The sequence below is a fragment of the Lissotriton helveticus genome, chromosome 1_1 (genome assembly GCF_964261635.1).
Source record: "Lissotriton helveticus chromosome 1_1, aLisHel1.1, whole genome shotgun sequence".
NCBI classification, from domain to species: Eukaryota; Metazoa; Chordata; class Amphibia; order Caudata; family Salamandridae; genus Lissotriton; species Lissotriton helveticus.
The window spans coordinates 2,063,944,479-2,063,969,237 of NC_136057.1; the positions used below are offsets into that span (position 1 = coordinate 2,063,944,479).

At 46.6% G+C, this 24,759-nt stretch overlaps 1 protein-coding gene across 2 annotated transcripts in view; it reads left to right on the forward strand.

The window, feature by feature from the left end:
* Positions 1–24,759, forward strand: part of ZZZ3 (zinc finger ZZ-type containing 3) — a 557,158-nt gene that overhangs the window by 281,843 nt on the left and 250,556 nt on the right. For both annotated transcript variants that reach the window (XM_078645214.1, XM_078645225.1), the window contains one exon: positions 20,957–21,109. In XM_078645214.1, the coding sequence (XP_078501340.1) occupies positions 20,957–21,109 (153 nt within the window). The remainder of the gene's footprint in view (positions 1–20,956; positions 21,110–24,759) is intronic.

Here is a 24,759-nt window from a genome sequence, read left to right on the forward strand (position 1 = left end):
GCGCGAAAACTGGCAATGACGTGTTACTAGGAGAAGCTGGGGGCTACGAACTCTGTGCTAGGAGCAGAGACTAGAGTCTGGAGGGTCGGAGCGACATGTACCTAAACCCTATCTGGTATCTAATGTTTAGGGAACATGTTGATATAAACTAGACGTCATGAGGGGAAAAGCTAACTTGACTCTAAGACTGGACCATGCATTATTCTACATGTAGTGCGTGGTGAACAATACTAAATGACCATTAAATACAGTATTTCTCTAACATGGAGACGAGAAGGCTAGACAATGACGGAAACTATTGATGCAGTTCAGTAGCTTAGGAATGCAGAAGAGGAGGACTGAACTGATAGCTGGAATCATAACATACTCTTGGCAGACTCAGAGGCAGAGCCAAGCTGCACCGGGCACTGCGAGGCAGGAAGTAAGTGAAGGGTCGAGGATACAGGTGGGGGCTGTATCGCTCCTCAGCGAGGCTTTCAGGAGACAGGAGCTGAATCTGATGTCCGGGCCCTTTTGAGGCCTGGAAACGGGGACTTTATAATAGAATAACGTGTACACTGAGAAACGTGGCAACATTACTTTACATAGGCCTAATATTCGTAGTATTCACGAGGATTGGAAACTAGCATACTAAAGGTGGACACAATTGTAATTGCGTCATTAATCAGACATGGGGAATAACATATGCATATTGGTCATGCACACATAACATATGATGGATGAGGCGTAGGGACACAGAACATGGCAAAATTTACTTTTCCACAGCCTTCTTGCTCTGAAGACTGCTTTCCTGGTTGCCATCACCTCTGCCAGGAGAGTGAGTGAGCTCCAGGCTCTTTCATCTAAACCCCCTTTCCTTTCTGTCCATCCGGACAAGGTTGTGTTGCGGACTAGGCCATCTTTCCTGCCCAAGGTTGTCACGGCCTTCCACATTGGGCAGTCTATCACCTTGCCCACCCTCTTTCCGCCACCGCATCCCTCTAAAGAGGAAGAGCGGCTCCACCGTCTGGATCCAAAACGTGCGCTCTCTTACTATCTGGGTCGCACACGCCAGTTCTGGGTGGATGACCAACTCTTTGTTGGTTATGTGGTAAATAAATAAATAATACCTCTATTTTTGAATGAATAAATGAATAACAGATAGCTCAATAAATAAGAGTCAAGATTCGAGGTAGTAGGAGTTTGCAGGTTTATTACAACATAAAAGGACAGGAACAGGACAACCTGCACAGGAATAGGATGGCAGCGCTGCCGGGGGCAGAATCGGGATCGGCGTAACATTTAATAACAGTGCACGATCATATATACTAAAACAGTTGCATTACAATACATACGATAGGCGGAGCAGTGGGTGGAGCAAAGGGTGTGACGCGTAGCAGTCGCGAAAGATAAGGGTGAAAGTAGGTGTAACCGGGCGTATACATAGACATGTGATGCAAACGTAACAGAATATGTCATGAATGGGGCGGAAACATGGAGGGGGCTACCTAAGGAGCCGGGACCTCTAACCTGATGGTGCGCGCAAGCTGGCAATGACGTATTACTAGGAGAAGCTGGGGGCTACGAACTCTGTTCTAGGAGCAGAGACTGAAGTCTGGAGAGTCAGGGCGACATGTACCTAAACAGTATCTAGTATCTGATGTTTAGAGAACATGTTGATAGAATCCAAAAGTTATCGGGGTAAAGGCGAACAGACTCTAAGACTGGAGCATGCATTATTCTACATGTAGTGCGTGATGAAGAATATTAAATGACCATTAAATACAGTATTTCTCTTACATGGAGACGTAAAGGCTAGACTATGACGGAAACTATTGATGCAGTTCAGTAGCTTAGGAATGCAGAGAAGGAGGGCTGGACTGATAACTAGAATCATAACATACTCTTGGCAGACTCAGAGGCAGAGCCAGGCTGAACCGGGCACTGCAAGGCAGGAAATAAGTGAAGGGTCAGGGATACAGGTGGGGGCTGTATCGCTCCTCAGCGAGGCTCAGGAGACAGGAGCTGAATCTGGTGTCCGGGCCCTTTTGAGGCCTAGAAACGGGGACTTTATAATGAAATAACGTGCACACTGAGAAACGTGGCAACGTAGCTTTACATAGGCCTGATATTCGTAGTATTCACGAGAACTGGAAATAGACATACTAGAGATGGACACAACTGTAATTACGTCATTAATCGAACATGGGGAATACATATGCATATTAATCATGCACAGATAACATATGATGGAGGACGCGTAGGGACACAGAACATGGCAAAATTTACTTTTCCACATTCCCTCCTTGTCACTACGTTTCCATCAGGAAACATCAATATTCATGATACCATCTATCATTTCATACAGTATCATTTGCTCGTCTCGAATTTTCTTGGAACGGGTTTTAGAACGGGGCTTGGGACTAGGAATACAAGAGGTAGCACAAATGCCGCAAATCGCAGGGCCACATTGTATACAGAGGCAGCAGCTGAATATGATCGCTACTGCAATACCTAAAAAGGACAAGACTTTCCATCCCCAGGCGGAAATTATATTCCAGAACCAACCGGACCATGTCCAGGTGCCTGGATCTTGGTGTAACAGATGGGCAATTTTATGGAGTCTGGTTATAGCTGAATAAACAGACGGCGCGTTATTTGGAATGAAAATGCAGCAACTAGATCCGATGACTCTACATGCCCCGCCCCTATCGGCCAGTATGACGTCAAGGACGAGACGATTTTGCAAAACGACAAATCTCATAGCAGATTGCTCTTCAGTTAAGTTACCTAGAGCAGAGGCAGTCTCATTAACTACTGCTTCAAGGGTTCTTGTTAACCTACGGATTAGCTTACTATTCTGGATAGGTCCTATAAAGAAGAAGAAACCTCTATTGAAATCTGTATACTGTTCTAGAGCAGTTTCAGTATAATCGACAATTGGGGACTCGATCTCCCTTCTATGTCTAATGTGTACTAGATGTGTATTTCTATGATAATCAGATGGGGCTAGGAAAACTGGTGGCAGTAGGAAGGCAATGTAACAGGTTCCCTCCCAATCGAGGGGCAGACGAACATATGCGGTTTGGCCACAAATAAAATAAGAATGACGTGAAGCTTTGAAAATAGATTTCCCACTGTCACTATATTTGACAATAGTAGTACAATCACTATGTCCTACATGTACGGAACCATTATTTCGGACTCATAATTCACCTTTGACTGGTAGTACTGAAATAGCAGGTAAGTCTGGAGTAGTATCAGACTGAACATTCAGGACCATGAAATTCGAAGAATAATTACCTAAATTATAAACTTCATTCTCTAGATCTAACCCTGTTCTGTGGGGAAGACCTTGCTTGTCTGGGAAACATGTACTGTTAAGAAAAGACATCTGTTGAGGATGACGTTAACGTGGACCATGCTCCACACGAACCATTATGTGAAAATGGATAAGGAAAGAGTGGCAGAACTCCCTTCGGTGTCTGGAAAGGGGGGAGTCGACCACACACCCAACAATTAGTGGCATTGCTGGTCTGGTGTGAATAATGTAACATGCTGATAAAGGAATTGTTACGCATAGCGAGGCGGTAAGAGAGTTCATGAGGCGGCAGATCACTAAACGTGTGCTCTACTGTAACATTAGAAGACTTATTTACATGAGAAACTGGAAAATACAGATAAAATGCATAACTGGTGCAGGAAATCATAATGCTGAGAAATAATATGAAACTTAGAAAAACGATACATCGGATTGAGTTTTGACTAACTCTCTCACTATGGGGGTCTATTTTATACATGTCAGAAACCGGTCTAACCGTTTCACCTAGGGGAGGACTTAGACAATCAAACTGGCTGACTTATTTTACTAGACCTTAACTTATTCTTATACTCCTGTTGCGGAGTTTTCTCTAACAGGGAAGGGTTCGTAGCAATGTCTTTTGCGGGACAGTCCTTAAGAATGGTACTTTGGCAGTCCTTTAAATCCTGGGAAATGTTCTTTGAGACTGGCTTCAATCCATAAAACTTCTTGATGTACGATAGATGCACCCAGCCTTTGCGTCCCTCCAACTTCACGGCTGTACGGGTGGCGAGGAGGACCTGTCGGGGCTCCTTCCAGCGAGGCTCCAGCGGACTTGAGCGATCGAAATTTCGCACTAGGACCATGGATCCGGGAACTATTTCATGCGGTGCCACCTCGGTATTGTCTGGAAATGCGGCGGCAACCTGTGAACGACAAGAGTTGAGGGCAGACATCAAGGAAGCTAGGTAATCTGTCAGCATATTACTTGAAACATCGGTAATACTTCGGGGTCTAGGAGTACCCCACATGTTAGGGGGGCGGCCGAAAACGACCTCATACGGGGACAGACCTGATCTGGAATGTGCGACCATGCGCATGTAAAACAAAGCAACTGGCAGAGCTATTAGCCAGTCCACACCTTTCTCTTGACAAACTTTTGCAATGCGGATTTTCAGGGTCTGATTATGTCTCTCCACGAGACCGGCTGCTTCAGGATGGCGTACACAATGGAACTTCCACTGGTACCCTAACAACAGGGAAACATGCTTCATGAGTTCAGATGAGAATGGCTGGCCGTTGTCAGAATACACGACTCTAGGGAGTCCGTAACGGGGGAAGAACTCACGAACCAACTGCTTGGCAGTAGTCGCGGCTGTGTAATCTGGAACTGGATATGCTTCTGTCCACCTGGACAAAGCGCATACAACTACAAGGACATACTTGAAACCTCGACATCGCTCCATCTGAATGTAATCCATCTGGAGGACTTCAAAAGGGTGGTCAGGGGGCTGGAATCCACCTTGTTCCACCGGGACACTTTTACCTGGATTAAACTGACAACATATCATACAGGTACGGACTTTCTGCTTGGCTGCAGCTCGTAAATGCTTGTTGGACCAAATGTTCTGGATACTGTCTAACATAGCTTTCTCTCCTAGATGTGCTGGACTATGTGCGGTATTGATAATGACTTGAACCATAGAGTCGGGGAGAAACCATGTGGCTCTACCCTTCGTTACCCATCCCTGATCTGTCTGGACCCCTCCTTGTTCGGACCATTTCTTGATTTCATCGGGAGTAGCGTGTAACTGGATATCTATGACATCTTGAGTAGGGTCCTTAACTGTCATACAGGTAGTCAGATCTGGAGTGTATGTCTGTGTCGGATTAACTGAAATGTCTGGAGTCTGAGCTGTAAGCTTGGCTGTGCGATCTGCTAGATCATTACCCTGGGAAATAATGTCAGTAACTTTCGTATGTGCTTTGCATTTCATGATAGCAATGGATGTCGGTAAATGTATAGCATCTAACAGAGCTTGAATAAGGAGACCATGCTGAATCTTAGTTCCATGAGAAGTCATGAAACCTCTCTCCTGCCAGAGCACTCCAAAGTCGTGTACGACTCCAAATGCATAACGTGAATCTGTGTAAACATTAACTTTCAGGTTCTTAGCGTGTATGCAGGCTTGCGTCAGAGCAACTAGCTCTGCTGCTTGAGCAGACAGGGTGTCAATACGGTGTGTTTCAATAACTTCAGTGTCAGTAGTCACTGCATACGCGGCGACTAGTTCTCCTGTACTTGTTCTCATGCATGAACCATCCACATAAAGTGTCAGGTCGGGATCTGGTAATGGAATATCTGTCAGATCTTGTCTTGGCTTGGTCATGATGTTAACTACTTCCACACAATCGTGTGTGGCAGGATTTGGATTAACTGACGGTAACAGTGTAGCAGGATTTAAAACGTTGCAGCGTCTGATTTCTATGTGTGGCTGAAACAGTGTCAATTCATAACCTGTTAAACGTGCAATTGTCAAGTGCTGAGTTTGTGTTCGGTTTAAAAGAACTTCCACGGAGTGTGGGACTTGTACTGTCAGGGAGTGTCCTAATACTATGGAATCACTTTGTCTGATAGCTAGTGCTGTGGCTGCAACTGACTTGAGGCACGCAGGCAGAGCCTGGGCTACAGGATCTAATGTGCTCGAAAAATAAGCACAAGGCTTGTATTGTCCTGCTTGATCTTGTGTGAGAACAGATAATGCTGTACCTTCACGTTCAGTGACGAAAAGTGTAAAAGGCTTACTGTAGTTCGGTGTAGCTAGAACTGGAGCTTGGCATAGGGCTTTCTTTAACTCATTAAAACTAAGTGTATGTTCAGATGTCCAAGGGAGGACAGTCGATACGGCTGCCTCCTGTGTCGTTAACCGTATCAGTGGCTTGGCTAGAAATGCATACTGAGGAATCCATTGTCTGCAATAAGAAGTAAGGCCGATAAAAGCACGTACCTCCTTCTGGGTCTTGGGCTGAGGAAGACTCGCTATTAACTGGATACGGTCAGGTGTCAACTGCCTACCCCTCTTGGACAGTAAGTGTCCTAAGTAGACCACTTGCTGGACACAGAATTGAAGCTTCGAAGGGGACACCTTGTGTCCCATCTCGGCAAGGAAATACAAGACTGTAAGTGATGCTCGCTCGCAATCACGTTCAGAACGGGCTGTGATCAGTAGATCATCGACATACTGGAGCAGGGCAGTGTCAGTTGGCATGTGAATATTGTCTAGTTGTCTCTTGAGTGCTTGACTGTAAATACTAGGACTTTCTGTGAAACCTTGAGGAGCTCGTGTGAACATATAGCTCCTTCCATTTAAACAAAATCCGAAAAGAAACTGGCTGTCTGGATGAATGGGGACACTGAAAAACGCATTCTTGAGGTCTATGACCGTAAAAAATGAGGCTTCGGAATCAATGGCTGTCAATAGGGAAGAGATATCTGGGACAACTGGGTACTGGGGAATAATACATTTATTAAGTTCTCGGAGGTCAATCACTAATCGATATACTGGGGGTGCATTTGGATCAGTACGTTTCATGACTGGGATGATCGGAGAATTACATACATTGGAGTCAGTTTCTACCACTACTCCTTGAGCCATGAGCTCGTCAATAATTTTGGATAAGGCTGCTACAGCCTCAGGTGGCAATCTGTACTGTCTGATTCGTGGTAACACTACACCTGGCTTGAGAGTCACACGATGGGGTGTGATTTGCATAAAACCAACATCAGTTGGACCTTGCGCCCATAGATGCGGCGGAACATTAGACAATCTCGGATCAAAATCTCGTAACACATAGTGACCCTTAAAGTCACGAAGAAACAATCGTATTCCCTCTGGGGAACAGCATATAACTGCACCTAACTCTTTCAGTGTTTTAATGCCTAATAAATTTTCTGGACATGACTTAGTAAGTAACAGATCAGTAGTGCGGGACAATGGACCTACTTCTAGAGTAACTGGCTTTGATATTTCATTTACGATAGGTTTTCCTGAAAATCCAAGGGAAACATTTCTAGAGCCTGAGAGCGGAGCCCCTGGAACTTCGGCGTGACTTATAGTGGTCCTACTTGCCCCTGTATCAATCAGAAACTTTCTGTCTTTCCCTAGTACTTGACTATGAACATAGGGACCTTCTTGATCTACAGGTATCTCGATGAGAGGCAAGCCTACCTCCCTCTCTAGGCTGTTTCATGAATATGGCTGATACTCTGGATACTCGGACTGTGCATACTGATACATCTGCTGTGTAACATGCTGTGTTGCAGCGATGGGCTGCGGTACAGTAACTGTCTGTTGTGCATTCTGTGGCTGAGAAGTCTGTGAAACTTGTTCTTGTCTAGGCGGACGTGGTCTTTCTTTAGTCTTACCGGTAGCTATGTTGTGTTTCAGAACTGCACACTCGTTTATAAAATGACCTGGCTGTTTACAATAATTGCAGTTCCCTTTAACGGGAGCTGCAGGATGACTGGCTTGATTCGGACCCCTCTTCTGACTGTCTTGTGGAACAGATTGTGCAACTAGTACTTTCATTTTCGTGTCTTTCATACGTTTTCTCTCATGCTCTTCTCTTCTCTTGCTCTTCTCTGATTCTATTCTGGTGATATTGAAGCATCTGTAACATTTGGGACGGGGTATTGGCTTGCCAGGTACTTTCGACTTTCAAAACTCGATTCTTAACTTGTGGACTTGAATTCTCGACTAATTTAGTAACAAAAAGATGAGGATATGACTCACTATTTGTCTTGAGGCCACTGTTTATGATAAAACATTTTTCAAATCTAGAATAAAAATCACTAGTGTCTTCGTCTTGTTTCTGTTTACAGGCTGAGATTGCATCCCAGTCTTCCTTTTTAGTTGCTAATAGTCTGGGCAAAACTTGTATTAATAGTTCAGGTAATTCTTTACATTTATCTCCAAGACCGGTACCTGGTACTCGTATCTTATCTTCAGCTTCTAGAACTGCCCAATCGATCTTTTTCTCTCCCACCTCCCATTCTTTTTCTTTGAGTTTCTCATATACCCCTGCGGGCAACAGGACCTTTAACATTTTAATAATATCTGGATACGTGTATTCTCCCATACGGAGCATGTCTTTTAATTCTCGGTGGAACCCTGCTGGATCTTTATCATGACAGGGAATTAACTTTTTCATCTCTAAGAGTTCCATCTTTGTGATAGGGGTGTAAACAAACACTCGTTGCATCTCACCACCCTCTGTCTTAACTGGATGCACTTCTCGTAACGGATTCTGTCTGTCTATGTAAAAGGGTTTACTTTCTGGGGGTGAGACATGAACAAAATGCGGGTTCAAAAACATACTATATTTGTGGCGCTGTTCTAGAATGACACTAATTAAATCGGTACCTAAACCTTTCCATTTGTACTGGAGTAACTCGTTCAGGACATCGTGTAACGGACCTGGATCAGAATGTTGACCCTCATACAATGTAATGAGGTGCTGAATCATATACATACCCGCCAGTCGCTGCTCGGCTGGGGGCATTTTCAGAAACATTTGTGCCACTATTTCGTCTGGAAAAGTGGTAGAATCAGTAATCCATCGGACTGCTGATCGGACTAGTTCTTGTTCATGCATGGTACTTAACTCGCTATAACCGATTCGTGATTTCAGAATATGGTCGGTAGCTTGAAATACTTGTTCTAGAGAACCTTGTTCTGGTGCTGGATGGTGAAAAACTGGCTTGTGTTCTAGACGTAAATGGCGATCTGGTAATCTAGATTTTCCTACATACGCTATTCTGTCGGGATTCTCGTCCTCTACCTCTTCTGTAGAAGAGTCATTTTCTTTCTCGCTTACTTGTGCTGCTTTACGTTGATCGTGTAACCTTATTATTTCTTTACGAATTTTCTTGTACATACTCTCTATACTACCGATAGTCTTATGCTTACCCTCGGCTATATTATCACTCCACTTTGTCAGGACTTTCATTTCGGCTCGATCTTTGGTCGGATAATCTTGTTCTCGTATTAAACAATTAATCAGAAACTTTAATAGCATGAGCTGGACTTCAACTTTTCTTTGGCACATGACGTCACTAATGCTTTCTGGATCATTCCCTGTACGGATGAAACGATATATTCTGTCTAGATCTTCTTTCATATCTGGTAGGGTGACTAGATACTCGGTCACCTTTCTCACGCGTAATGAATATAATACCATATTATCCTCGCCTGGGACTGGATCATAGCCACATTCGTTAAGGGCTTTTCTTATTTCTGCAACAGACTGATATCTGGGCGTACGCTGTGACGCTTGTACATGTAATTCGGCTAACGTTAAACGTTTGTGTGGCGGCGGGGTCTGAGGAGGACCTCCTCCTGCGGCCCCTAAACTAGAGTCGTCTACTGATGCTCTTCGTCCTGGCAGAGTGGGAAATGGAAATGCAGGCTGGACTTGTATGGCGGGCTGGACCGGGGGTACCGTAACAGGTACTCCGGTGTCTGGAGGAGCGGGAAGTGCCTGATTTACAGGGACTGGCGGAGCGGGATTCGCATATTCTGGGACTGTGTCGTCCAAATAGGACGAAATGAAAATATCAGCTGCGGTCGGTTTGTGACGTAGCTTGGTCGGAACTAGTGGTGGCGGAAAGTCACTGGATGCCTCCGGGGTCGCTTTTGGCAAGCCCTCGGCAAGAAGAGGATACATACCCTTAATAAGGGCATGCCTCTGTCTGTCTGACTGTTCGGTTTTAACTCGTTCACCTATCTCGATTAATTCTTTTTCTTGTGCTTGTTCTAAGGATTCTCTACTTAGTTCAGACTTTCTGATTTCTTTTTCGGTTCTTTTATGAGATTCTTTGCGCCATAACTCGATGGCATCTTTCTGTGACTGTCTGGCTTTCTTTTTCCATAATGCTTCTTCTACTCGCATGATGCACTCGGCATCCCATGTGCCTGATACGGGCCATCTATACTTTTCCTCTAACTGTTTGGTATACTCTACCCATAAATCTAGATATAATATGGCGCTTATGCCATGCTTCTGATACATAAAATGACCTGGACTGTCCCTAGGCGGGACAGGAACTGCTGCGTCTAGCAGACCTTTTCTAGTTTTTAACTGACGCAGTTTTGAAAAGAGCGGCATGACTGAACTATAATCTGGACACAATACAATACACAATAAACACGATAATTACTTCACACTCATACCACAACATTAAAGTACATGAAGAACATTTAAAATAACAGTTCGAACAGAATACTACCTGGAATACGGAACACAGAATACATGAATTTTCTCGAGAACAGAACTGACTGGAACAGAAACTAGATGCACTGCTGAAACAGTACGAAACTCACCGGTCTCATAAAGAGACACGTCAGGACCCGCATCCACCGAAGTGGACACTTCGTTTTGTGGGTCTGTGTACCACCAACCCACGGACCAGAGTCAATTAGATTGACCCTGTCTAGATACTACCCCAGTAATGGTACTCACCGGGCAGCAAGAACGGAAAACCTCAGACTGGACGGGACTGCTTCGACGCCGGACGGACGAACTTCGGACTTCTGTTACGGGTGGGCCTCCGGATACCTCGGACCTTGGACTCTCGGCTTGGGCTCTGGTCGGGACTCGCCGCGTTCCTCCACCGTCTCGTCTGGATGCTGGACCGCCTCCTCCGTCTCCTCCGTGGGCCTGAGGGATACTTGAAGCAGAAATATCTGCCGGTGCGCAGAAGAGTTCCGTCACGACTGCAGAGGGTCAGGGGGTCGGCGTGGCTTCACCGACGCGTGGGGAAAGGGCAAGTCCCTGTTCGGGCGCCATTATGTGGTAAATAAATAAATAATACCTCTATTTTTGAATGAATAAATGAATAACAGATAGCTCAATAAATAAGAGTCAAGATTCGAGGTAGTAGGAGTTTGCAGGTTTATTACAACATAAAAGGACAGGAACAGGACAACCTGCACAGGAATAGGATGGCAGCGCTGCCGGGGGCAGAATCGGGATCGGCGTAACATTTAATAACAGTGCACGATCATATATACTAAAACAGTTGCATTACAATACATACGATAGGCGGAGCAGTGGGTGGAGCAAAGGGTGTGACGCGTAGCAGTCGCGAAAGATAAGGGTGAAAGTAGGTGTAACAGGGCGTATACATAGACATGTGATGCAAACGTAACAGAATATGTCATGAATGGGGCGGAAACATGGAGGGGGCTACCTAAGGAGCCGGGACCTCTAACCTGATGGTGCGCGCAAGCTGGCAATGACGTATTACTAGGAGAAGCTGGGGGCTACGAACTCTGTGCTAGGAGCAGAGACTGAAGTCTGGAGAGTCAGGGCGACATGTACCTAAACAGTATCTAGTATCTGATGTTTAGAGAACATGTTGATAGAATCCAAAAGTTATCGGGGTAAAGGCGAACAGACTCTAAGACTGGAGCATGCATTATTCTACATGTAGTGCGTGATGAAGAATATTAAATGACCATTAAATACAGTATTTCTCTTACATGGAGACGTAAAGGCTAGACTATGACGGAAACTATTGATGCAGTTCAGTAGCTTAGGAATGCAGAGAAGGAGGGCTGGACTGATAACTAGAATCATAACATACTCTTGGCAGACTCAGAGGCAGAGCCAGGCTGAACCGGGCACTGCAAGGCAGGAAATAAGTGAAGGGTCAGGGATACAGGTGGGGGCTGTATCGCTCCTCAGCGAGGCTCAGGAGACAGGAGCTGAATCTGGTGTCCGGGCCCTTTTGAGGCCTAGAAACGGGGACTTTATAATGAAATAACGTGCACACTGAGAAACGTGGCAACGTAGCTTTACATAGGCCTGATATTCGTAGTATTCACGAGAACTGGAAATAGACATACTAGAGATGGACACAACTGTAATTACGTCATTAATCGAACATGGGGAATACATATGCATATTAATCATGCACAGATAACATATGATGGAGGACGCGTAGGGACACAGAACATGGCAAAATTTACTTTTCCACAGTTACGTGGGCGCTAAGAAGGGAAAGGCGGTGCACAAGCGGACCATCTCTCGGTGGATTATCTTGTGTATCCAGGCATGTTACTCCTTGGCTTAAAAGGAGCCCCCTGTTGGATTACGGGCTTATTCCACTAGGGCCACGGCGACTACAACTGCCCTGGGCCGGGGAGTGCCCTTGCAGGACATTTGCCAGGCAGCTACGTGGGCCTCGCTGCACACGTTTGCAAGACACTATTGCCTGGACAGTCAAGTCTGGAGGGATGGCTTCTTTGGCCGTTCCGTCCTCCAGGACTTTCTGGTGTGATTATTGGTTCGCAGACCCACCACCGGGGTTGGTATTGTTGGGTATCTATTCTAAGGTAAGGAATCTATCACTAACGTGTCTCTTTCAGATGCACAAGCTACTACTTGTGTAACGATATATCTGTAAGAGACATTAGTTAGTGATAGATTCCTTACCGACCCACCCATCCTCCCCGTTCTGCGAACCGATATCTAGGGTTAAGGTCATCCCCTTCAGGGCCCTAGTTTCAATGGCACCAGTGTTGGTTTTTAACATGGCTCTGCGTTTCTGGCGCGGAAAAGCTGTGTCTCAGAACTGACATCAGCACGCGGAGGCGGCGTCTAAGTACTCCAACGTCATCATGGCGCCGACGACGGACGCGGAGCCGCAGTCGACTCCTACCGACGCGCAAGGGTACTGCTACTCAAAAAATTTCCGGATCCAGTCTGACGCCTGGGGATATTCTAAGTTAAGGAATCTATCACTAACTAATGTCTCTTACAGATATATCGTTACACAAGTAGTAACTTGTGCTTTACTACATCTGCAGCGTTCCAATTTAGCGTACTCTTCCATACGCTTCCATCTTGCTGCAATAGCTGCATACCTAAAGAACAGACAACATCTGTTTCTTTTTAGAGTGCCTGTCATCAAATCATTTATAGAGGGACTTAAAGGAATCATTCCTCCAAGAATTCCACCTGCTCCAGTGTGGAATCTCAACGTTGTCCTCACCAGGCTAATGGATCCACCCTTTGAACCATTGCATAGATGTGAAATACAATTCCTTACTTGGAAGGTAGCTTTCCTCATAGCCATCACATCTTTGAGGAGAGTGGGTGAGCTTCAGGCACTAACCATAGAAGAACCATTCTTACAAATACACCAAAACAGTGGTTCTGCAGACCGACCCACAGTTTCTACCAAAGGTAATTTCTGCCTTTCATATCAACCAATCTGTTGAGTTGTCTGTGTTCTTCCGTCAACCAGATTCTGTGGCAGAATGTGCTTTACACACTTTAGATCTGAAAAGAACTATTCTTTTCTATATAGAAAGGACAAAACATTTTCGCATAAAAAATATCGCTTTTGCTCCACCACATAAAGACAATCCTATATCAAAATCAGGCATTGCAAGGTGGATAGTCAAGTGCATTTATTTATTTATTTGTTTATATAGCGCCAGAATCTACTCCTGAAGGAGTATCTCTGCACTTCAGAGGGGCATCATAGATATATGCGAGCACAGCTGAAATCAGAAACAGAAGAGGGTAGTCTTAAGCAGTTTTCTAAAGCAAAGATGATTACAGCATTGCCTTAAATGTAAAGGAAGCTCATTCCAATACCGTGGGCGAAGGCAGGGGAGGGCTTTTCCCCCCACTAATCTTGCTCTCCTAACTCGGGGAACCTCCAGCAAATGTTTGGAGCTGGAGCGGAGAGACCTTGAGGGTCGATATGGAGTAAAGTTTTCCGAAAGATAACTAGGGCCAAGATTATGGAGTGCCTTGTGAATGGTACAGCAAATTTTGAATGTTATTTGTTGGTGTATGGGAGCCAATGGAGTTGCAAAAGAAGAGGGCGAGAGGCTGTCCTGGAAGGCATATGAAGAACTAGTTGTGCCGTCGTGTTCTGAACCACCTGAAGTCTACTGTCTAGACTGCTTGATATGAGAGCCTGAGTGAGAGCCTTCCGAGTAGAATCCAGAAGGAGAGGAAAGACTCGACTAATTAGGCCCAGAGTATAGAAGCAGGTGCTCACTGTCTGAGTAACGTGCTCCTTAAAAGTAAGGGCTTGGTCCAGACGGACGCCTAAGTTCTTAACGGAAAATATGCTATGCAAAAGCAAAAATAACTTTATCCATTCCCTCTAGAGCGCACTCCACATGCAAACTAGGGGCTTCTATGGCATTCTTAGGAAATATACCCATAGATCAAGGGCCATATGTATCACAATGTTCTTTTGAGATTCTCAAATAGCGATTTTTTTTTTTTTGCGAATCGCTATTTGAGAATCGCAAAAAGCTATGTATGTAGGATTTGCAAATAATTTTGCAAATCCTACATATTCCTTAATTGCGATTCGTGATTTGCAATTGAGGAATACCTCCCCATTCATAACTATGGGCCTAGAAGCCCATAGGAATGAATGGGAAGACATTCTCAATTTGCGATTCTCAATTAAAGAATCGCAAATTGAGAATGCAATTTCAAGGGTGTCCAAAGGACACCCTGTTGCACCCCTGAAATGTGCATGTGTGCACATGTAGCGCATGGATGTGCGCCACATGGCTCTTTGAAAAATGCAAATAAGTGAATTTTTCAAAGAAATCGCAAATTACCACCAACCTAAAGTTGGTGGTAATTTGCGATTCCTTAAGGCCAAATTGCACTTTTTCTGTGCCTCTTACATTGCATTTAAGGAATCGCAAATTGTGATTCCTTAAATACAATCGCAAAATAGTGAATTGCAAATTTTGCGATTCCTTATTTTGTGAGGCAGTTTTCTTTAATACATACCATTAAGCCCAATTGCGATCGCAAATGCTGAAACTCTGCGAATTTCAGCATTTGCAATCACAATTTGGAATGATACATATGGCCCCATATCTGCAAAGCAGCAACATGGTCTACACCTCACACATTCACAAAACACTATTGTGTAGATGTGTTAGCAAGATAGCAAGCTAATGTGGGCCAAGCAGTTTTACGTACACTATTTCAGACCACTGCAACAGCTATAGGTTGGCCACCGTTTTGGGAGAGAACTGCTTTTTATTCTATGCACAGCATCTACAGCTCACATGCCTCGAACGGCAAATGCGACTTACCCAGTATGCATCTGTTCTTGTCATGTAGAGCTGTAGAGTCACATGTGCCCACCCGCCTCCCAGGGTACCTATAAATGTTGCAGTTACATCTTACTTAGATACATATATACATAGACATCTCTTACTACTCTTACTAACTTTACACTACAAGACTAACTCCGACTACGTCTTTGCTACTTTGGAGCCACTTACCTGTGGTGGGGACCGCTGGAAGGCCTGCTATATCGTAGTCCACGCTCTCACCCCCGTTCCTCCTGACGACCACGGATGGCTGTTGCTTCGAGGTAGATTGCAAGGATGCCTTTTGTGAGAAAACGTCTGATTCTGCCTCAATGAGGCATGTCTGCAGGGGGTACTGTGTGAAGGCCTCTGCAACTCTCCTGCAACAGAGGATGCCTCAATAGCCGCCGTAAAAGCCACTGATTGAATCGGTGCTGTACTGGGAGCCCGGACCTGGGGTGGCCTGCGCGAATGGGCTGGGGTCTGCGATCATAGAGTGGGCAGCCGTGCTGTTGCTGCAGAGAAATCCTTGACTCCCCGCTGCCTGGTGTGCCTTCTTGTGTGTGCGGAGCCGCTGAGGGACGCCCTGCTGCTGCCACCTGACATTGCGAGGCCGTGCACTTGGCGGGCCCGTACTGTAATAATCCTCGGCCAACCGGGTGAGTGCTGATTTGGACTGCCGGAGCCCCGGGGATTAGATGAGACCTCATCAGGCCATTGCGGTGTTGGGAGCCACTGCAGCATTTGGAGGGGGACGCGTGGGCCCGTACAGCGGCCCCTTGCCTGCAAATCCCCATTACCCGGGCCCGGCGAGCCTCTGCTCATCGCTGACAAACTCTGTTGCCCCCGAGCCCTGCTCTATTTGCATAACCCAGACCGCGGCGTCGAGCGCATTGTGTAGCTTGGATGAGCGGGGCAGCTGCCGTATGTTGTGAAGGGACGGGTGGTCCCGTGAAGTGGCTCCCGCAGAAGAATCCCTGCGCCTGTATCCCGTGAGGCCCGATCTTGCCGCATATAATTTGAGCGGGGCCTGCCCTGCCGGCACTACTCAAGTGGCCTTGCCGGTTCTGCTGAAACTGGGGCTCCGGTACAGTTACTCACCTTGTGCCCCGGACGCAGGCAGTCACCTCTGCGGCGCCAGACTCAGCCGAACAAGTAAGTCCGTATTTTGCCCAGTCAGGAACCCGCGCACATCAACCTTATAGACTGACTTTTTTTGTATTAGATTCGACCAGACTGCAATCCCACCGGCGGCCAGACTAACCGCCATTTTGAGGGCAGGAGATAGGGACACTGGTGTCTGGAAGGCTGTCGGCCGGCCTGGTGATCGGTGGGGGTTATTCAAAGTCGGGAGGAGATTGCGTGGTGGACTGCTCACCCTGCCGATCGGCTAGCTTTCCATACAGGTCAGAGGAAGTCTTCTAGTTGGCCGTTGTTGTGGTATGGCCTGTGGTGGTAATCGAAGAACCCAGGTATACCCCTGTGTGCAGCGGTGGAGTTCCTGTTACATAGCAAACAGTCCAGGAAAGTAGGTGGATTGGGGCTGTGTTACCTGGAGCTGGTATCCAGGAAAGTAGGTGGATTGGGGCTGTTACCTGGAGCTGGTGCCCCCGGCTGGGCGGATGGACTACATATCTGTCTCTGTCGCTTCTAGCCTGGAGATGCGGTGGGGCTCCCCCACGTTTTGACCTTGATCCTAGATCTAGAGAATAGAGGCCTGAAGGCAAGAATGATGTGTTGTCCGACAATCTACAGACATAGGCTAGCGGGAGGACGAAGCAAAGGGTGTTTCCCAATTACACTGGATCTGATGCCTCCAATTGAACTATGATGAAACCCCATGGGCGAAGAACCGACTCAGTTTGTAATTACCGCTGAACCAGAGTACCATTGGCCGTTACCTGGTGGAGCTGTCCTATGCAACTATAGAGAAGTCTGGCCATGGTTCACCCCCTCAGTCGCCCCCTTCCCAGCCGGACATCAGGCATTGCTTTTAACTGTGCTTCACGGTCCTGTCTATCTTTCACTTTGACTGCTTGTTTCCCCTGAAGACCCTCAGGACCTCTCACACCCCCTCCTCGGTCTTCCTGACGCTATCTGCATTCCTTTTCCCCTGTTTACCTTTCCCCCTCTACCTTCGATTCCACAGTAGACGTTTCTGTCTTTGCTATGTAACTTGAAAATAACGCATGTTATCGTGTAATCTCATGTTTTTCTACTGTCTATTCTCACCGCGGAGTCCAAACAACCTTAGCCAATGCCCAGTGGAGCTGTCCTATGCAGCTATAGAGGAGTCTGGTTAGGGTTCCCCCCCTCTGCCGTCACCTACCCAGCCGGACATCGGACATTGTTCTTAACAGTGCTTCACGATCTTGTCTATCTTTCCCTTTGACTGCTTGTTTCCCCTGAAGTCCCCCCCCCCCCTCTGGTCTGTCTGACGCTATCTGCATTCCTTTTTCCCCTGTTTATTTTTCCCCCTCTACCTTACATGCCACATATGTCGTTTTGTCTTTGCTACGTAATCCGAAAATAACTTATGTTATCGTGTAATAGCATGTTTTTTTTGACTGTCTGCTCTCACCGCGGAGTCCGAACAACCTTGGCCGATGCCCGGTGGAGCTGTCCTATGCAGCTATTGAGGAGTTTGGCCCTGGTTCACCCCCTCAGCCGTCAACTATCCAGCCGGACATCTGACATTGTTTTCCTCGCCTCCCAGTTATGTTTCCTTCCCTTTATTAGGTTTTGCCGCGCCGAAAGCTGCGCAGCAGACTTTCGCGCAAGGCGAAAACTTTTGTTTACTAGTAGGGACAAAAGTCCCGCCTCTCTGTTCCATTGGCTAGCTCCATAAATGGAGGCTAGCCATTGGAAGAGAGAGGCGTCCGTCATTCTGCGAGGCGACTCATGGGCGTTCCTGAGATTTTTTTCTCATCCAGCCCCTTTTAGGACGTCAGTGCGGCGGTGGGCGGGGTTTATTTTTTTGGTCGTCCATGTTTCTTTTGGTCATTCCGCGGCCGACCGCCGCCGGAGGAAGTCCAGGTCCAGGTGAGCACCCCCCTCCCGCTGTCCGTGCCTTTCCCGCCCCCCTCCCGCTGTCCGTGCCTTTCCTGCCCTCCCTCCCGCTGTCCGTGCCTTTCCTGCCCTCCCTCCCGCTGTCCGTGCCTTTCCTGCCCTCCCTCCCGCTGTCCGTGCCTTTCCTGCCCCCCTCCCGCTGTCCGTGTGCCCGTTCCCGCCCCCCGCTGTCCGTGTGCCCGTTCCCGCCCCCCCTGTCCGTGTGCCCGTTCCCACCCCCATCCCGCTGTCCGTGTGCCCGTTCCCGCCCCCCCCCCCCCGCTGTCCGTGTGCCCGTTCCAGAACTTAAAAATCAAGCTGTAGCCATTGCGCAAAGGCAGCCGCTGTTTTTTTTTTTTTTGCATTGCACTTCCACTTATAGCTGCCGGCCAACCCCGCGAGTGCTGTGTGGGGCGGCAGCTATTGTTTAACTGCCGACTAACCTGGCGGCCCCCTGGAGATCGCCCTTCAGGACCCAGGATCCTCATCACCTTCACTTGGCCCGACATCCGGACTGGCCCTACTTCACTGTGGGCGGACCCTCTAGACGGCTCCACTGCTACCCGCTCCAGCCGGCTGACAGTGGATCGGTACTCCGACCAGGTCAGCAGCCTTTCCAGACTGCCAGGGCCATGCATTCATTGCCCGGCAGTCCCCACTCCGGCTTTTTTTGGAATCAGATCAGACATCCCTCAAATTCCTTCACCAGAAGGAACAGCCATTCTGGGCTCCACCATCCAGCAGGAACCCTTCGGCCAGGCGACTCTGCGCCTCCTTTCAGGCCTCTCCTACCTGACTTTCGGCCTTCGAGATAGGGCACGCACCGTAGTATCTATCTGTAAGTGTTTGTCAGCACCTCATAGTGTGAGTACCGCAGTTCCTGTGATCATGCCAATCATTGTGAATACTGGTGACTGTTGGTGCTGATGGCCGTGTGAGTATCTCGCTGTCCGTGGGGGCATGCCTGCCACTGTAAGTTCTAATGACGCTGACTATCTCGTATTGTGAGTACCCGTGAACAGATTTGCCATTGTGTGTACTGATGGGCAGCGAGTAGCTCTCCATTGTCACCAAATATTGAATACTCGGTGAGTACCGCGCTGTCCCGTTTATGTGCTTGCTGTTTATATGTGTGCCGTAATTATATCTATGTGCCTCTGAATATGTGTGTTTTTAGTCTACTACAGAATTTGGTGAGATTTGTTTCAATCTAGATGACGTCTCTGGACACATTTCATCAGGGATTAAGCTATTGGCAATGTAAATGACAATGCCATTTATTGATCTGTTTTCAAAACCAACACATAAATAAAAATTTTGTCATTTACAATGCCAATAGCTCGAAACCGTTGCATTGTAAATGCTTGTCTTTCTCTGATGTCTATACCTGGAATCTGTAACTGAGGTAATTATGTCATTTTTTACTTACTGATACTCATGTAAAGTGCTCTGATACCTATGGGTCTAGCTAGAGCTATATAAAACTTTCCAAATAAAATAAATAAACTCCATTATCACCCTCTGCGGCAAACAATCGAACAATGGAGTCGATGCCCATGCGCACTATCACCGAAAGGAGCAGTCCACTACCTCGTGACTGGAAAAGACTTCTTCGAACAAAAACAAAGCGCAAACATCCGGAGCCAACACTAGATGGCAGGCTATGCACAGCATGTGACTCTACAGCTCTGCTTGCCAAGAACAGATGCATACTGGGTAAGTCGCATTTTCCTTACTAGTGCTCGATAATCGGCAGCACCATGGACCATTCCACTGTCAAAAGCTATTGGAAAATGAAACAAATGTTGAGGGTTTACTTTCATCTATTAAAAGTACTCCTGCATTGGTTTTTAAGCATTTTTCTTCACCTGCATTTTCACAGGATAAAATTATCTCTGCATCATAGTAGGAGCAAACTGCTGTGGTGCTATATTTCTTCTCAAGGTTCTTGGCTCCTACTACAGCAGAGCAGAACTTTCAAGAAAGTGATTCTATTGAGACCACAGTTTGTTATAAAGCCAAATATTTCTCATGTTGCCTATTATGGAGTACACTGCAACATAGCATTTTAGGTCTTTGTGACAATCACAACTTAATTTATAGAAGTGGGTGTGAATCTTGATTGCTCGCTTATGTAATCTCCTGTTCAGTGTATAAATATTTTTGTGCAGGTCAAAAACATAGTAGTAGATTGACAAACTACAAGCACTTTTTGGGAGTTTGTGTTCTCCCCTACATCCATTACTGAATGTAACAGTAAGGTACTAAAGGAAGTTGTTGAACATGCATGAAAAACAATATCACTTAGAAATCTATCTATGAAGTCTAGTAGTGTTTTGGCTCAGAGTGGTCTCTTCTAGATTATTTAGTTTGTATTTTTTCTTTATAGACGCCTTTAAATTCTAGTTACTGTACCATTTTTGTTAAATCTAAAATCATTTGGAGCAAGAGCTTTAATTGTCTTTTTTTCAACATTCAGTCCTCCAGCAAACGACAGCACCCCCTCAACAGACACCTCTTTAGACCTTCCACTTTTATGACCTCACATGAACCTCCGGTGTACATGGACGAAGATAGCCAATCAAGTTTTCAAAGCAGAGATCTGGATGCTGCTGCTGAAGATAATGTATCGGTATGTTAATTAAGGTTTTTATCTCGTTGTTCAAACTATTATCTTTGTAGCATGTTTTAGACTTCCTTGGCACTTAATTTGTGGAAAACTGATAAATAACTAGGATATATCTGCGTCCCTGCTCGGTCTTTTTTATCAACCAGTGTGTGCCCTTCGACATAACATAGACTCAAAATTCTTTCTCAAAGCTGGTCATTATGTCGCACACAACCTGGAAGGAGTAGTTTCTTACCTGTAACTCCAGTTCTGTAGTAGGGGATCTCTGTATAGTCATAATCTGTGAATAGTCCCGCCCATGTGCGTGGACCCCAGAGCAATCGAAATAGTTTCTTAAGTCGTCTTCTTCTGCAGTCCTGGATAGACACTTTAGAGAAAATAAAAGACAAATAATGCAGCCTGAAATTAACAAGGCTACATTGGCCAGCACTTCATTATGAAGTGAAAAAGGATAGCCAAATAATATAGAAATGTACACATTTTACATACTTTCACACATAGAGAAACTCCCCTTCACAAAAATCCTTTATCATGATAGAGAGGAAGAGTTGGACAGACAAGCCCCATAGGCTGCCATAATGTGTCTGGAAAAGGGATACAGTGCCTTTAAGGAACCCTCCAGAGACCCTCGGTATCCCATGATGCACAGCCAAAGGCGAGTTACTTTCTGATAGATACATCTGCCGTGTGGATTCCTCACCTTGTGAATATCCCCTTGCGTCAGCAACATTCGGAAATTCTTTTTGTACCTTCGCGCCGACGTGGACTCGGACGTCACAGAGGCACGGCATCGCTCGCGACTCCGCTGACGTCACCGACGCCTACAATAGGCCCACGCCGGCGTGATGACATCAGTTCCCTTTTTTCCACGTCGTCGACGCTAACGGTTTTCTGGGATCGTCTGTAGCCTTTACTGTAACTTTGTTACTATCTAAATTTCTAGTATATTTGTCGTCTCGTTTTCATCATGACCTCAAAGAAGACTGGATTTAAAACTTGCGGAGAATGTAACAGAATAATGTCCATTACGGATCCGCATGAATGCTGTTTGTGGTGTCTGAGTTCCGACCACGACGTCGAAGACTGCCAATCCTGCATGAAGATGACACCAAAGGCCCTCCGAGAGAGAGAAGCAAAACTTCTAGTTGCTAAGTTTAAAGGAGGAAAAGAAAAGAAAGTCAAGATCGCGAACTCGTCGTTCGAAGTCGAGATCTCGATCGAGGTCGAGATCGGATTCGTCCTCTGCCCATGCTTCAAGGTCTTCTAGAAAGAAGCATAAAAAGAGAACCCATGAATCCCGACATCGATCGAGGAAGGAGTCGAGTGCCAAGCCGAAGTCACAAGTGAAGCTGGTCGAGAAGGTAGTTTCTTCGGCTTCGGAGGAACATGATGTCGAGGTTGAGGCGTCGCATGCGAACTCACCGAGTTCACCGAAGCAGAAGACTGTTCCATCTCCGGACCCATCCCATCCTTCAGGTCGGGAGGATGAAGGTGAGGAGGAGGAGGTTGGTGAGGGTGGTGCTCAGATGCACGAAGGTCGTTCGACTCCGGTACACCAGCCTGAGGAAGAGGTCGACGTCGTTTCGACTCCACGCCCTCAAGAGAAACCTGGTGGTTCATACCCTGCCTTTCCGGCTCCAGGTCAAGACCCGACGCATTTCCTGAATGCGATGTTCGGTATCTATTCAAGGGCTATGTATCCCTCTGGGGCTCCTACTGATCCCATGGGTCCTATGGCATATGGTTTGGGTGTTCCTCATTCCTATGCACCTGCGCCCTTTATGCCTTTTATGCCGGCTTCGGCGCCGCATTGGCATTATCCGACTCCGGCGAGGCCTTCGACACCGAAGCCATCGACGCCGAGATCGATGACTCCGATTCCTTCGACTCCAATTCCATCAACTATGATGCCGAACCCTGAGCGAAGTCGTGAGTCTCTTCCTCGTCCGATGTCGAGTCCGACGCCAGCTCCGTCGGAGTCGATTACGGATCCGACGGCTTCGAAATTGAAGATAAGATCTAGGCGTGAAGCCCAAAGATTGATGGATGAGGAGAGATATAGAGAGGAAGATCTAGAGGAAGGCGAGCTTCATGATTCTGAGGACCCTTTTGAGGACCTATCTGTGGCTAGTGGCCTTGAACTGTCACCTGGATGGGACCTTGTTTCGATTTCTAATGAACCCTCAAAAGATGTGACACCTTATCATGTGGTGATAAAGAAAGCCGCAAATGTATTGAACATTACTCTACCATCTGCAGAATTTAAATCTATTCTGCTCACAGAGGTCCTTCACTCTCCTTCTTCAGTGACTGAACCTTTATTGCCTTTTAATGATGCCTTAAAGGAACCAATTTTAGAGATTTGGAAAAATCCTGTGTCAGCTCCTGCTGTGTCTAGAGCTGTGGCTAGGAGGTATAGGGCAGCTCCTGAGGACCCGGAATTTTTAACATCTCATCCTCTACCGGAGAGTTTGGTGGTGCAGGCTGCCTGTTCCAAGAGATCTACAGGTGCGTTTCCGCAGGTTCCAGCAGAAAAGGAGTCTAGAAAGCAGGATCAGGCTGCTAAGAAGGTCTTTTCCTCGGCCAGTATGGCTTTAAAATCCACAAATGCGACCTGCTTAATGGGACGTTATATCCATGCTCTTATGGACTCTGTGAAACAATTGGTGCCTAAGATACCTGAAGAGAGTGGGAAAGACTTTCCGGAAGTTATTTCTAATATGCAAGCTGCAGCAAGACAGGTTATCCAAAGTGGTTTGGACACGACTGATTCTGTGGCAAGGATCATGGGTTCTTCTGTTGCGACAAGGAGAGCCGCATGGCTTAAATCTAGTGAGTTTTCCACTGATGTTCAAGCTGCACTGATGGATCTTCCTTTTGATGGGTCTGGATTGTTTGGGAAGAAGGCAGACACTGCATTGGAACGCTTTAAGGATAGCAGAGCAACAGCAAAGTCGTTGGGTCTTCAGACCAGGGGCACTTTTGCAAGACGCTCAAGAGGATTTGGCAGATCTTCTTTTCGAAACTATAAATCGACCCAACAGCAGCCACAGCAGCAGCAAAACACCTTCTACAGAGCTTATAGAGGCAAACAAAGGGCCCGAGCTCGGGCCGTAATGTTTCCTCCTCTTCCTCCTCTTCCCCATCCCAACCCCCAACCACAGCAGCAAAGCAGCCCTAGATCCACCATTCTGGATCATGTGGGCCCAGTGGGGGGCCGGCTTACCCATTTTCTACAAGATTGGGAATTGATAACATCGGATCTTTGGGTTCTCAATCTTGTGGAGAATGGGTATGCGCTTCCTTTCCAGGAGTTCCCTCCCAATTACCCTCCTTGCCAAGGTTATTGTTCGGAGGACCACCTGCTTCTTCTGCAGGAAGAAGTCCTGGCTTTATTCCGAAAAGGTGCGATAGAGGTGGTTCCAGAGCAGGAAAGGGGTCAGGGGTGCTACTCCCGGTATTTCCTGATCCCCAAGAAGGATGGCAGGTTACGGCCAATCCTGGATCTCAGGATCTTGAATCTTTACCTGAAACAGGAAAAGTTCAAGATGCTCACTCTTGCACAGGTTCTTCAAGCGCTGCTGGAAGAAGATTGGATGGTGTCGATCGACTTGCAAGATGCGTATTTTCATATTCCCATCTTGAAGTCGCAC